The 12,716-nt window shown below is 24.3% G+C and overlaps 2 protein-coding genes across 3 annotated transcripts; one reads left to right on the forward strand and one right to left on the reverse strand.

Annotated features, from left to right (window-relative positions):
* The first annotated feature begins 140 nt into the window (after window positions 1–140).
* LOC122636520 (ragulator complex protein LAMTOR2) lies at window positions 141–1,407 on the forward strand. The gene is made up of 3 exons (XM_043827802.1): window positions 141–319; window positions 580–742; window positions 1,099–1,407. The coding sequence occupies exons 1-3, from the start codon at window positions 252–254 to the stop codon at window positions 1,246–1,248; spliced, it is 381 nt and encodes a 126-aa protein (XP_043683737.1). The 5' UTR covers window positions 141–251; the 3' UTR covers window positions 1,249–1,407.
* A 2,434-nt stretch (window positions 1,408–3,841) lies between these two features.
* On the reverse strand, window positions 3,842–7,353 carry LOC122632085 (BTB/POZ domain-containing protein KCTD5). 2 transcript variants are annotated; one of them, XM_043818546.1, is made up of 4 exons: window positions 7,077–7,353; window positions 6,342–6,638; window positions 6,072–6,200; window positions 3,842–4,736 (listed from the first exon to the last, which is right to left on the reverse strand). In XM_043818546.1, the coding sequence occupies exons 1-4, from the start codon at window positions 7,263–7,265 to the stop codon at window positions 4,707–4,709; spliced, it is 645 nt and encodes a 214-aa protein (XP_043674481.1). In that variant the 5' UTR covers window positions 7,266–7,353; the 3' UTR covers window positions 3,842–4,706. The 2 variants fall into 2 exon arrangements, with proteins under 2 accessions (XP_043674481.1, XP_043674491.1); XM_043818556.1 differs by lacking the exon at window positions 3,842–4,736 and adding an exon at window positions 5,815–5,929 and having other exon boundaries at window positions 7,077–7,341.
* Window positions 7,354–12,716: the final 5,363 nt, after the last annotated feature.

The raw sequence follows: 12,716 nt of genomic DNA on the forward strand, positions 1-12,716 counted from the left end.
ATATTCGTGTTCGAAAAAAGAAATGAACTCTTAGGAAATGGTTCTTGATTGGGTAATTCTCTTATATCTCCATTAGTACTGACCAATCAAAACTTTATATGACTATATTACAATTTTTTAGATTTTCAGAATCAATGAGAAGATGCATATAGTTACATCCAGCCATATACACACACATATTAAAAAAAGGTGAGACTACTTGGATTTTGACAGAGATAGAATAAGTTTCTTTTAAAGAGAAATACTACGCTATGTTGAAACCAAAAGCTCTTACGCAAGTTTTGAGCCAGGCAAATACAGGTGGAGTTGAAAATACTTTGTAAGTAATAAATTAAATATTTAACTTAGTAAACTGTCGTGCTGTTAACCTATACACAACGTCATTAAGTGTATTATAATATACTACTTAATATATATTTATACATTTATTTTTATAAGTAAAATAAATGAAATGTATATTTATTATATCGTAGTATTAAATTATACTTTTCTATAGTCAATTATAGTAAATTTCATTCCGTTATGTATGAAATAAATTGTTATGTATTTGTAAGAAATTAATAATAAATAATATTACAGGTTGCTCAATAGAGATGGTGGTCTATTAGCTTATAGTGGCTATGGAGACAAAGATGCTAGAATAACTGCTGCAATTACAAGTAATATTTGGTCAGCTTATGAAAAGAATGGAAGAAATGCATTTAAAGAAGATAAATTACAATTTGTTTTGATGGATTGTGTGGTAATCATATAATATGTATAAAATTATTTCATACAATATAAGGAACTTTTTGAAGTAATAGTTTGAATAATTTTCTTTGAATAATTCAAAATCAAATATATTGTAGTTTGTAATTCTTAATAGATATAAATAAGATTTTAAAAGATATTAAAAACTATAATATAAAAAATGAATTAAAAGCTACGTTTTTCTTGACGCTTGATTATCTTTTATTAACAAACTAAGCTTTAAATATTTTGTAATTATCTCATATGTTTATACTTATTACATAAAATTTCAAATGCAAGTTATAAAAGAAGCACAACAACGTTATAATATTAGATTATAATTAAAAATTCATAAATATCTAATTCCAGGAAGGCAAAGTGGTGATTACAGAAGTAGCAAATTTATTATTATGTTTATATGCTAAAGAGAATGTGGGATTTGGATTATTAAGAGAAAAAGCACAAGCGCTTGCTAAATATCTTGATCAACCTTTGAAAACAATTGCTAATATGCCTTAAATAAGATTTTATATGTAACATAAAAATTATAATTTTAGGTACTACTATAATAAGAGCATGACTATAATGTTCATATTTATATACATCTTTAAATCTTTATAATTTGTATTATATGTGTATATAAGCATATATAGTAATAAATAAGTTTTTATATTTTAATATTTTTTGTACTTTATGATTATTATGATTTATTATTGGTAAAATATTACTTATAAATATTTATACAATATTTGTATGAAAATAAAGATCTTAGAAATGAAATTAATTATAATCAAAATTTTTTAATAAGCTCTTTATTTAATTTAAGCAATGATAGATACAAATAATTAGGATTGTAATTTGCTTTGAAAGTTTATTTATTTTACAAGTAATATAATGTAACTATAAAATTTAATGAAATTATACTCATATACTTAAACAAAAATTAAATGTTTACAATGTCTTTATCGTAATATTAAAGCGTAAGTTATCTTTTGAAAAGACTATTTAATAAATATAATCTTTTCAATAATCATAATTTACACAGAATTGCATTAATGTATAATAATTATTGCATCTAAAGTTACTGTACTATTTCATAAACTAAAGTTACTACGAAATGACATTTAACTTTATTAATGTAAGTTTTTTTTTGTTTATATTAACAATAAATGTGCAAATAATGATCATAAAACAGTGTTACTTATGAAATTACATGCATATACACATGTATTATAAAGATATAAAAGATCTATATATCTTAATCTTTATAAGTATTAGCCAGCCAATTATGTACACTTATTCAGTGATTATTTTTTTTCTTATTAATTAATTCTTAATCAGCTATATTGTTGCAGTATTAATGGAATAAAATTAAAATTAAAATTACATGTGCGCTTACATTAATTTGTTTACTTGTGCATTATTTGAATATAATTGTGTATAAGCTATCATTCAAATATAAATTATTAAATGATGTTTCATATCATGAATAAAATGTAAACATAGATCCTTTTTAATTTCAAAGTATTTTAAAGTGAATTTTAAAAATAATGTTAAAAATATTAATTTTAATCTAATTTTCATATTAAAATAATAAATTCCAAATATGGACATATTCTTATATATAGTTACTATAGTATTTATAAAGTCTTCTATTATTCATTCTTATTCATCTTTTAAAACAAAATGTTTCCTAATGTAATGTAATTATTCATTAAATATATAAATTATAAATTTATTTTAATCGGCATATTTTATACATACATAATTTCTAAAAGACTATAATTTTGTGACATAGTACATACTATCAAATTACATGTGAAATATTTCAAATATTATTATGTAAATAAAATATATCTTCTATAAATTTAATAAGGTTCAATTTATTACTACCTCATATTTTTCACAAGAAAATTAAGTTGAAATATAAATTCATTTATTTCTATTTATTATATATATTTTTTTCTATTACTTTTTCTTACATTTCTTATAAATAGTAGTATTAAAGGGATATTTTTATAATATGTGTGTGTCTACATATATATGCACATATATACACAACACGCACGTATATATATATATATATATATATATGTATATATATATATATATATATAATATACACACACACCACCCTCATAATTAAAATTAAATATTGGATTTATATAGTTCAAAAATTCATTTATAAACGCATAAATTCTTTTATAGGTTGAGAATTATATAGATTTATAAATATTAACATTAACTGAATTAAAGAGATATATTCAATTAAGAAAGAAATTTGTTATATTGGTTGAAATATACATAAAAATTGGATTAATAATAATGGTCCTAAAGTTATTGACGAATTACTGTTTTACTTCTTAATATAATTGTCACAAAAGTAATTGATATTGCAATCAATAATTTTATCAAAAGTATTACGATCATCTAAAGATTTCAAGTTTCGAGGTTAATAAACCTGTTGTTAATAATATTTTTAATATATTTCTTTATAATGTAAAAATGTAATTTACTGCTAATGTCATTGATCTGTTATGTCTTGAAATATTAGGATTATACATATATTGGATTTGCCAATAAGTAATATGTTGGAATGATCAGTAAAAAATACTGTATACAATATTGTTTATTTAGATATAAAATACTGGAAATTCCAATGTTACTTATTGATCAATCAATGCAATATTGTATTAATTATATTTAGAATAATATGTTTTAGGTACATATATTTTTTTTTTCTTATTCAATTTCTAAATATGCATATATTGTCTAGGATGATTTCTTAGTAGGCCTGAAACAATTGACAAACAATGTCTATTGCAATTTTTCTCAGTATTATTATTACTGAGAATTATATATATATATATGTGTATGTACATATTATACGAAGTCACAAATTAATCAAAACTTATAAAAACGAAATATATATAATAATTCATTATCCCCTTAATGATTTTATTTATTATTAAAGGGACGAACATATATGTAGCTAAATAATCTGCATCATAATCAATAATTATTATTTTTTGTGATATAATTTTTTGAATGTTTACCTGTTTTATAGCATAAGGCCCAACATTGTGATCTTAGAGAATAATGTAACAAGTTATTTTCTTTAAAAATTTTTTATTGTTTCAATACTAATATGTATCTGAAGACTACTTAACAAGTTAGTAGTAAACACTTTGATCCAGATACTGAAAGTTATAATGCTAGCTATATAAATATCATGTACATTATGTTTTGTAGCGGCAGTGCAAGGTAAGTAATTTAGAGAATCTTATGATATAATTACAAATAAAAAGAAATCTTATACAAAAAATTTGGTACAAAAGGATAAGCTATGCACTACCACGTATATCTACATTCTTTGTAGAAATTTTTTATGAAAAAGATGACTTCCATAAACACTATTGTCCATTAAACTACTCAGTAAAGCTAAAACATAACTTTAGCTATTGTTAGATAACTTTGGTTATTAGTAACATGTTTGCCATTTTATCCTTAGTATGTCTCCTTTGAAAGCAGATTACTGTAATGTATCAAAAAAAAAAAAAAAAAAAAAAAGAATAGTATCTTTCTAGAATTATTTCAATTGTTAACTTTTATAAAATTATAAAATATTGAGTAAGTGAAATATTCTCCGTGAAAATAATGTCTTTCATTACAACAAGTAAATGAAAATGTACATATCTTCATTAATAATGAAGGTGTAATAGTTTTCACTTTAAAAGTTTCATATACAATATTGCTAAATAATAAATATCTGTAAAAAATATAATTAAAATTTTTACAGTTCTGCATATTATTTTTTCGCTACATTATTATCATATAGAAATGAAAAACTTACAAATGGAGACTGTATAAATCTTAAAAAATAAACTATTAACTAAAAAACAGATACAGTCTTCGTCTTCTTGCTGCACAGTTGATCTAATTAAAGGAGGCAAGAAGGGATAAGGGACGGATTTAGATTACATGCGTGATCCCTTCTGTTGTAAGACCTAAAATACAACCCCATAATTCAAATATTTTGATTGTTGGAAATAAACAAAATTAAGTAAAATAAAATTATCAATCTTTATGCAATTTTAAAATCATTGATATTTTATTATATTATTTTAAATTTCTTTTTAACATAAATAATGTATGATATATCATTATTGTTCAGCCTCTGCTATATTGTTGCTGTACAGAATTATTTTATTGCAAATATAACTTATAAATTCGATTAAAAAATAAAAAATGTATTTTTTAAATATAATAATACAGAGAGAAATAACAAACTGTATAATCAATTAACATATATGATGTACTAGTAATATCTTAAATATCGAAAATTGAAATCAATCTTGTTACTAATAAAATTATTTATTTATTTTCATATTATAATCTGTATTTTTTAGTAGTAAATAATTAATTTCTTTACTAAACACTATTATAACCAAATAAATAAGCGTAACATATAATGAACTAATTGTAACATGCATTATTAATTCATGCAGGACACAGGGCAAGAGAAACCAAACCAATGAAAGATAAAAATCTTTATTAAATCAATAGCATGCGTTACAATAATAGTAATTTGATACATACAACAAATATCAGAGGCAGAACATGCTCATGCAAATTAATGTAAAAAATTTTGAATTGATATAAAGTTAAGTAAGAATCTGTTCAGTTCTGTTAAAAATCAATAAAATGTTTTTTATGACAAAATTAAAATCATGTGAACTTTTAATTTTAATGTTATATGTAAAACTTATCTTATGAAAAATGATCATATAAATGAATATTTTATGTTATTTACAAGATTTCAGTTTAATTTTTTAATTTCATTTTTATAAGTGAATTTCTTTTCTTTTTTTAAATTTTTATGTCATTTAATTATTGAAAATAATAGAACATGAAATTTATAAATGCCAATATATAATAATATAAATAAAATGATTAGAGGCAAATAGTGTTATTCCAAGAATTGCATATAATGTTAATTATCTTTGGCCATTATACAATGTATAAATACATAAAAAAATATATTACTAAAATTGTATATTAAAATAAATATTCCAAGAAAGGTGCTTAAGGTAATACTGATAAAATATGTTTTATTTATTTATGTGCATATGAATATGAAACTATGCACATCGGGATATTTATACGAATGTCTTTCAAGTATATCCATTTAATAAAAAAGCTACGAAGAAAATAACCACCATATAGTTTTTGTAGTAGAATAAAGTATATTGAACGTAATATTCGTTCAATATACAAATTATATTATACATAGCAATTTTAACTAGGACAAGGACTTAAATAGAGGATATGGGAAAGTGTACCTTAACACGATCAGTTGATTCCTGTTCCTTGCTATTGATTTGACTTGGTCCATATTCACGACTCACCACACATAGAAATTCAGCATGGTCATCATTCCCATAATTATATTGGGAGCCTATATTGATTAGCTAAAAAGAATAGTTATATAATAAACTTATATAGAATTTTCTTTAATATAATAATATAATGCAAAAAACGTTCAATTTAAATATAAAATTTCAAACTTGTCATATTAATTAATTAATCACAAATTGTTTTGTTATATATACCTGTTCAAATTTCCATCCATCAGACATTGTTGATACCATTTGTGTTAATTCATCCTCATGACATTGCAATACTCTATAGACATGTTTCTTTGAATCTCTCAAAGGTCTTGTATCTCGCATTATAATACGTTCCTTAACTAGTCGAATTAGTTCCGTAATATTATAAAACTCTGCCTCTTCTAATACACCTTCTTCAGTTAAGTCCTTATTGATAACCAATTTACCATGTCTTAAATAGTTTAAGATAGGACTAAAATATGTTGGATCACGGTCTATTAAGTAAGCACCAGTTTCATCCTATAAAAAAAATCGTTTAAGTCACTATATCGTATCACTATACACATAATTGTATTAATTTAATCAATTCACATTGTTTCGATGCAAGGTTCGCATTATATCAAAGAATCACTCACAACTTTTTAAATGTTATGTACACGAATAATTTTTTTTTTATATGATCTATTTATATGATTAAAATATGATATATATTAATTATACAATATTAATAGAGTAATGCAGATACATAATTGTATTTTTTTAGGTTATAAATCATTGCTACAATGTTGCTAGCCTTAAATTTATGTATATAATATAATATTTATATGAATGCTTACAACACGATAAAAAGGATTACATTAAAAGATTTTTATTTCATGTGTTACTTCCGTTTCACATAAAATATGTAACAAGTAATAATAAGTAATAGTTACAAATAACCTCACAATAGGAACTAACCCTGTCCGATATGAGGTCCGAATCTTCTTGACAAAGTCGATACAGAAATGAATTAGGATCCCGGGCCAACGTAGTTTTTGAAGTTAAGAAATATGTTCCGCCCACATTTAATTTTACCCATTGTATATTACAACGTTGTTGAATGTTATTTTCTGTCATTTCGTGTGAATTCTCGCTGAAGTTCGCCATGTCCGCTTTGACATTCGTATATATGTGTTCATATGTATATACATACAAAGTGCGCACAGATTAAATTTCCAAAGAAGATTGGCATCTCCCATTGTGTAAAAGTGAAAATATGGCGGATGCACGAGTCTAGACAAAGCTACATACGAATTACAATAATTACTCAATAGAGGCAGCATTAGTTTTCTGCGACGCTTAACTAGTGTTTCTTATTATCCTAGTCTGTCCTAGCCTTTATTCTAGAAATCCAATTAATCGTTTGCATTATTTTTAGTTACGATTACAATGTTTCAGCCTAATTATGACTAAGACTTAATATTCATGATTTATATTCACATATTATTGCATACGTGTCGTTAAAGAACTTTATAAAAAAAAAATACGGCGAAAATATTTCTTTTTATTTTTTCTTTTTAATTCTGAAACTGAAATATATTCTGAACCTATAAATATTTTTCTTTTTTCTTTTCAATTCTGAAACTGAAATATATTCTGAACCTATAAATATTTTACTTTTTTCTTTTCAATTCTGAAACTGAAATATATTCTGAATCTATAAATATTCTAACTTCATGGGTAAATCTAGAAATAAATTAAGTGCTTCTCATTTGGATGATTTTCGTATCAAGTTATGTCGATTTATTGTTGATTTTATTTCAGTACTGCTTATCATCTTTCGTTCAAAGCGTGTGTGACTTTAACGACAGGTATGGACAAAATAAGAACTACAAACAAGCGCGCGTCATTAAGATTGTTTTCGTATAGTTGAAATAAGTAGTTAGTATCGTAAACTCACGTTTTTAAATATAATAATAATAATAATAATAATAAAAATATACTCAAATATTATTTATATACATCTAAATATTATTTAATACATTTTATATCATAATAGCAAATGTTAGGCATGTTAATACTTGGAAACCTAGGATTGATCGTCATAAGCACGTTATTTTTGTTCTTATGACTATTTTTATTATTATATTATTATATTACATATTATTATTATAGTAATAGTAGTAATAATATGAAGTGAACTCTTATAGAGGAAACTATAACAAAATAGCGTTGAGAGAAAAATCTCGCAGGTAATGGGGAAACAAACTCGTATTTTGATCTTCATTAAAAATAATATATCATATATATATATATATATATATATCATATATATATATCATATATATATATATGTATGCATGCATGTATGTATGTATGTATGTATATAAAGCTTTTTATTTATGCATAAATTATTCTCAAAGAAAAAACATTTTTAACACTATTAAAAAAAAAATTTCGACAATTCGAAAAAGTAGGATTATAAATTAAATTTTCATCTTTAAAATGAGACCTTGTTCATCAAAATTAGTGAAGACTTACGCCTGGTTTCATTGTTGGTGTAAACCATTATAAAACTAGGGGTGATGAACAATCTTTAGTAGTAAGTAAATTTTTAAATCCTTCCGATTACTTAATCATATCGAAGATGAAAAGTCCACATCGGCACGAGTATATTTTTTGATTTATAGCATTTATTTATTTTTAGATTAGATTAGGATAGGCTCTTTTTGTTTCATATGCGTTTATAATTATTTACGCTTTGAATATTTCACAATGTAATTTTAAATATTTTTCTCTCGTGAAATATGTTATGGATATAATATTTTTAATAAATAATTAATTAATAAAAAATAATTATATATATTTAATAAACAATGGGCAAGAAGACATTCGCGATGGATAGATTTTGGATTACAAGCAAAATTGCGTGATTTTCTTGTAATAATTAGAGTAATCGCTTGTAAAAAGGAGCGTCCAAGTGTTTTCTATTATATTTTCAGTTAAAAATTGATTAAATTAATTAATTTGAATTGACGAAAGAAAAGTCTCAATAGTGTTATTACTTTTTAAAAGAGAAAAATTGCGTATTAATATGCCAAATATCGTTTCTCTCCCTTTCTCCGTGCTGCGAAAAAATAGTAATCATTTTCTATGCATGGAGATCTAGTTTTTCTTTTCAGATGCGTTACAAATTAGGTTAAGTTTCTTTCTATATATTAAAATCAGAGATCGTTATTAGATTTTTTGAACGATTGACATATTTAATCAAAAAAAATTTTCTTGTTCGCGTATAAAAAATTTTCTGTAGCAATGATTATGGCATGAGAAAAAGAAGAGGATATATGTTGAAGACGTCTTCACAAACTGTGGCTGAAGAGTCTAATTATTGAGTTATTTTCGAAAGTTCGTCAAAACGTTTAAAAAATGACGATGGGTGTAAACATGTATTTAAGAAATTGAAACGACTTAATATTTCGCCTCAGATTTTACTTCGCCACGTATATGCAAATAAGATTATTTTATATTTTATGCATTTTTATTATTAAAATCGAGCCATGAATTTTTCATGTTTTTTTTTAAAGTTTAATTAAGTTTATAATTTTATTCTTATGTAAACAAGTTCTATATTAAAGTAATAACTATGGAACGTATAGGATATGACAATTTTGAGAATCATTAAAAGTTGATTGAATCAACGTGTACACAAAGCTAAAATGTGTATACAAGAAAATATACCAAAGAAGTATATCATTTTGTCCCGAATTCGCGATTAGGATTATTTGATATTTTACATTATTAAAGTTGACTCTTATAAATTTTTTACTTTTCTCTCTTTTTTTTAAGTTAAATTAAATTCGTAGTTTTATTTTTCCAAAGTAGTATATACTTCTTATTTTTATTAAATTCAGCTCTATTAAAATCATAATCACGAAGCAATGTAAGATATTGCAATTTTAAAACTGCATTGAAAAAAGTATATATAGAGCTAAAGCGAGTCTATAAGGAAGTATGCTTTTGCCATGTATTACGGGGAATCTCACGCTTTCTTCCGTTATAAAATTCTATTAAATGTGATTGAGATTTTATTTGATTATAAAAGAATAATAATATAGAAGTAGAGTTATCTTTAGATCGTGGATTTTTCAACGGCTACTTCCAGGTGATGAGATAGAAGCAATATAACATTCGATAGGATCTAAGAAAATTTTTATTGTAAAGTATTCTTCTTACGTAAGTAATCAATTTTCAAGTTTTTTTCGAGTACCAAGGACTAAAGAAAAATTATTTATATTGAATTTTATAATGAACAGAAAACGTAAAAATTATATTTTTATACGGGAGAACATAAGATCTTGCAATTGCGTGAAATGTAGAATTGTTTACTTTTCGATTAAATAAATAAATTTTGTTGTATATTATCGATTTTTTGCACATTCTTCTAAAAGTCATTGAACGTTATCGAGTTTTAATTTGATTTTAAAAGAATAATTCTATACAAGTAAAGTCCTCGTTAGATCGTGATTTTCTTTACAGGTACTTCCACATGGTGAGCTCGAAGTAATCGATATAACATTCTATAGGACGTAAGGACATAAAGAAGTTCTTATTAGAAACTAATTTCCTACACTTTTATCAGGTACTATGTATCATACAAAAATTATTTAAATTAAATTGTTATTTGATTGTTCTCTAGGTGCGATTAATTACTAGAATGAATAGTAGAATACAATCTCGTTTTTATATCGTATTTTATAAAATTTATGACTCGGGTTCAATAATAAAAATACACAAAATATAAAATAATTTTATTCGCACACACATTGCAAAATGGGATCAGAGATAGAATGTTATATTTGGTAGTTTTTAAATCCACCTCTATACTCATCACTATAAGAGTATTTTGAATGACAACATGATAAAATTAAGATATAACAGAACTATTCTAGAAAGGTTTTGGTGAATCTTTGAAAATAGTTCAATGGCCTCAATAGTGCTCAAGTTTTGGCACATATCTTCTTTGCTTTGTTCCCTAATCACTGCTGCAGATCATTCGATAACAATATTTAATGGTAAAGAATTAGAACTGTTCTTGATTCTAAAATGTGCAAGTAAATTAACAATCTAATGTAACTTTAACACGATCCTAACGCAACCTTGAAAACAAAAAAATCTCGGCTCTTTTGCAGAAAATAATTATTGCTTTTTGATCGAGAGATGTCTTTTAAGATCAATAAAGTATATAGAAGAAACGTTTATTAATTAGTATATTAATTGTTGAAAATCCTAAGCTAAAAATTGATTATTCTAGTCCTAGGATCTGATTAGTTTTCGTTGTTGTTGCACGATGAACATTCTTCCCGAAGATGATGAAAAAACGTCCGACAACGAATCCACTTCGTGATTATAAAAATAATTCTTTAAATATAATACTAATCAGTTATGAACATAAAAGAAATGAAATTATAAATTGTCTAAGTTTATTCTCATGGAAAGAATGAATTTCGGTGTTCACTCGTTCGAGTGCGAAATGAAACTGTTTCAATAAAGTCAGTCAAATGTATATTTTCGTTAATATTAAACGTAGCTGACGACCCGATGATTAAAATTTAACTGTATTGAAATATTAAATTGAAATTGTTGTATATTTAATGCGTGTTAGGAATTACGTAATATTTAAGTGAATGCATTATCAATTAAATCTTACTTTCATGTACTCAGTGTATATCATATATTGTTCAAATAATTATAAAATAACCGAAAGTATTAATTGTTTAATCTTAAATATTTGGAAAGAGAGAGCTTTGATGTTTGCTCGTCGAAGTGGAAAAGAGAACTGGATCGATAAATGTCAAAGTTAATCAAATGTGCGTTTTTGTTGATATTAAATGTTGTCAATGATCGGAGATCACAATTTAATTGTATTTAAATATTAAATGGAAATTATTTTGTATTTAACGTGTGTTACAAACTATTTAATAATTAAGCAAATGTACTATTATTTAAATATTAATTTATTGTACTCCGTGTACATTATACATCGTTTAAATAATTATAAAATAACCGTATAGAGACGTTTGAAAAAAGAGAATTTTAATGCTCAGTCGTCAAAGTGGGAAAGAGAACTGGATCGATAAATATTGAAATTAGTCAAACGTTCGTTTTCGTTAATATTGAATGTAGGCAACAACTCGAAGATCAAAATTTAATTGTTTTGAAATATTGAAATGAAATTATTTTATATTCAACTCGTGTTATGATCTAGACGAATATACTATTGTTTAAATATTGAGTTATTATACTTTGTCTACATTATACATAGTTTAAATTATTATAAAATCGTTCCAAAATTACGTATCGTTCCTAAAAACCATTATTATGAATGACTGAACACGTATTTGCTTATTTTCATAGAATCATAGAATCCTCTGTCGAAAGCTGATTACAATGCTTGAACGAGTTACTGTGAGTATGGCGAAAAGCGTTTCTTTGTTTTGAATGGAATCAGAAAATCTGAGAATCGGTTTATGCACATAAACAAGGAAGCTATTGTTTGATTTACGGAAGCAAACACACACTACTCATGACAATCAGTAGCGGTAATAAGAGCTTCTTTTT

The sequence above is a fragment of the Vespula pensylvanica genome, chromosome 1, assembly GCF_014466175.1.
Source record: "Vespula pensylvanica isolate Volc-1 chromosome 1, ASM1446617v1, whole genome shotgun sequence".
Lineage (NCBI taxonomy): Eukaryota > Metazoa > Arthropoda > Insecta > Hymenoptera > Vespidae > Vespula > Vespula pensylvanica.

What these genes read in the sequence shown, in the direction of transcription:
- LOC122636520 (XM_043827802.1), top strand. Translation starts at nt 252, where the DNA reads ATGTTGAAACCAAAAGCTCTTACGCAAGTTTTGAGCCAGGCAAATACA. An exon ending in GGTGGAGTTGAAAATACTTT is followed by an intron (nt 320 to 579) that starts GTAAGTAATAAA and finishes ATAATATTACAG; the next exon opens with GTTGCTCAATAGAGATGGTG. An exon ending in TTGTTTTGATGGATTGTGTG is followed by an intron (nt 743 to 1,098) that starts GTAATCATATAA and finishes ATCTAATTCCAG; the next exon opens with GAAGGCAAAGTGGTGATTAC.
- LOC122632085 (XM_043818546.1), bottom strand. Translation starts at nt 7,265, where the DNA reads ATGGCGAACTTCAGCGAGAATTCACACGAAATGACAGAAAATAACATT. An exon ending in CGGACCTCATATCGGACAGG is followed by an intron (nt 6,639 to 7,076) that starts GTTAGTTCCTAT and finishes TTTTTTTTATAG; the next exon opens with GATGAAACTGGTGCTTACTT. An exon ending in AATCAACTGATCGTGTTAAG is followed by an intron (nt 4,737 to 6,071) that starts GTACACTTTCCC and finishes GTTGTATTTTAG; the next exon opens with GTCTTACAACAGAAGGGATC.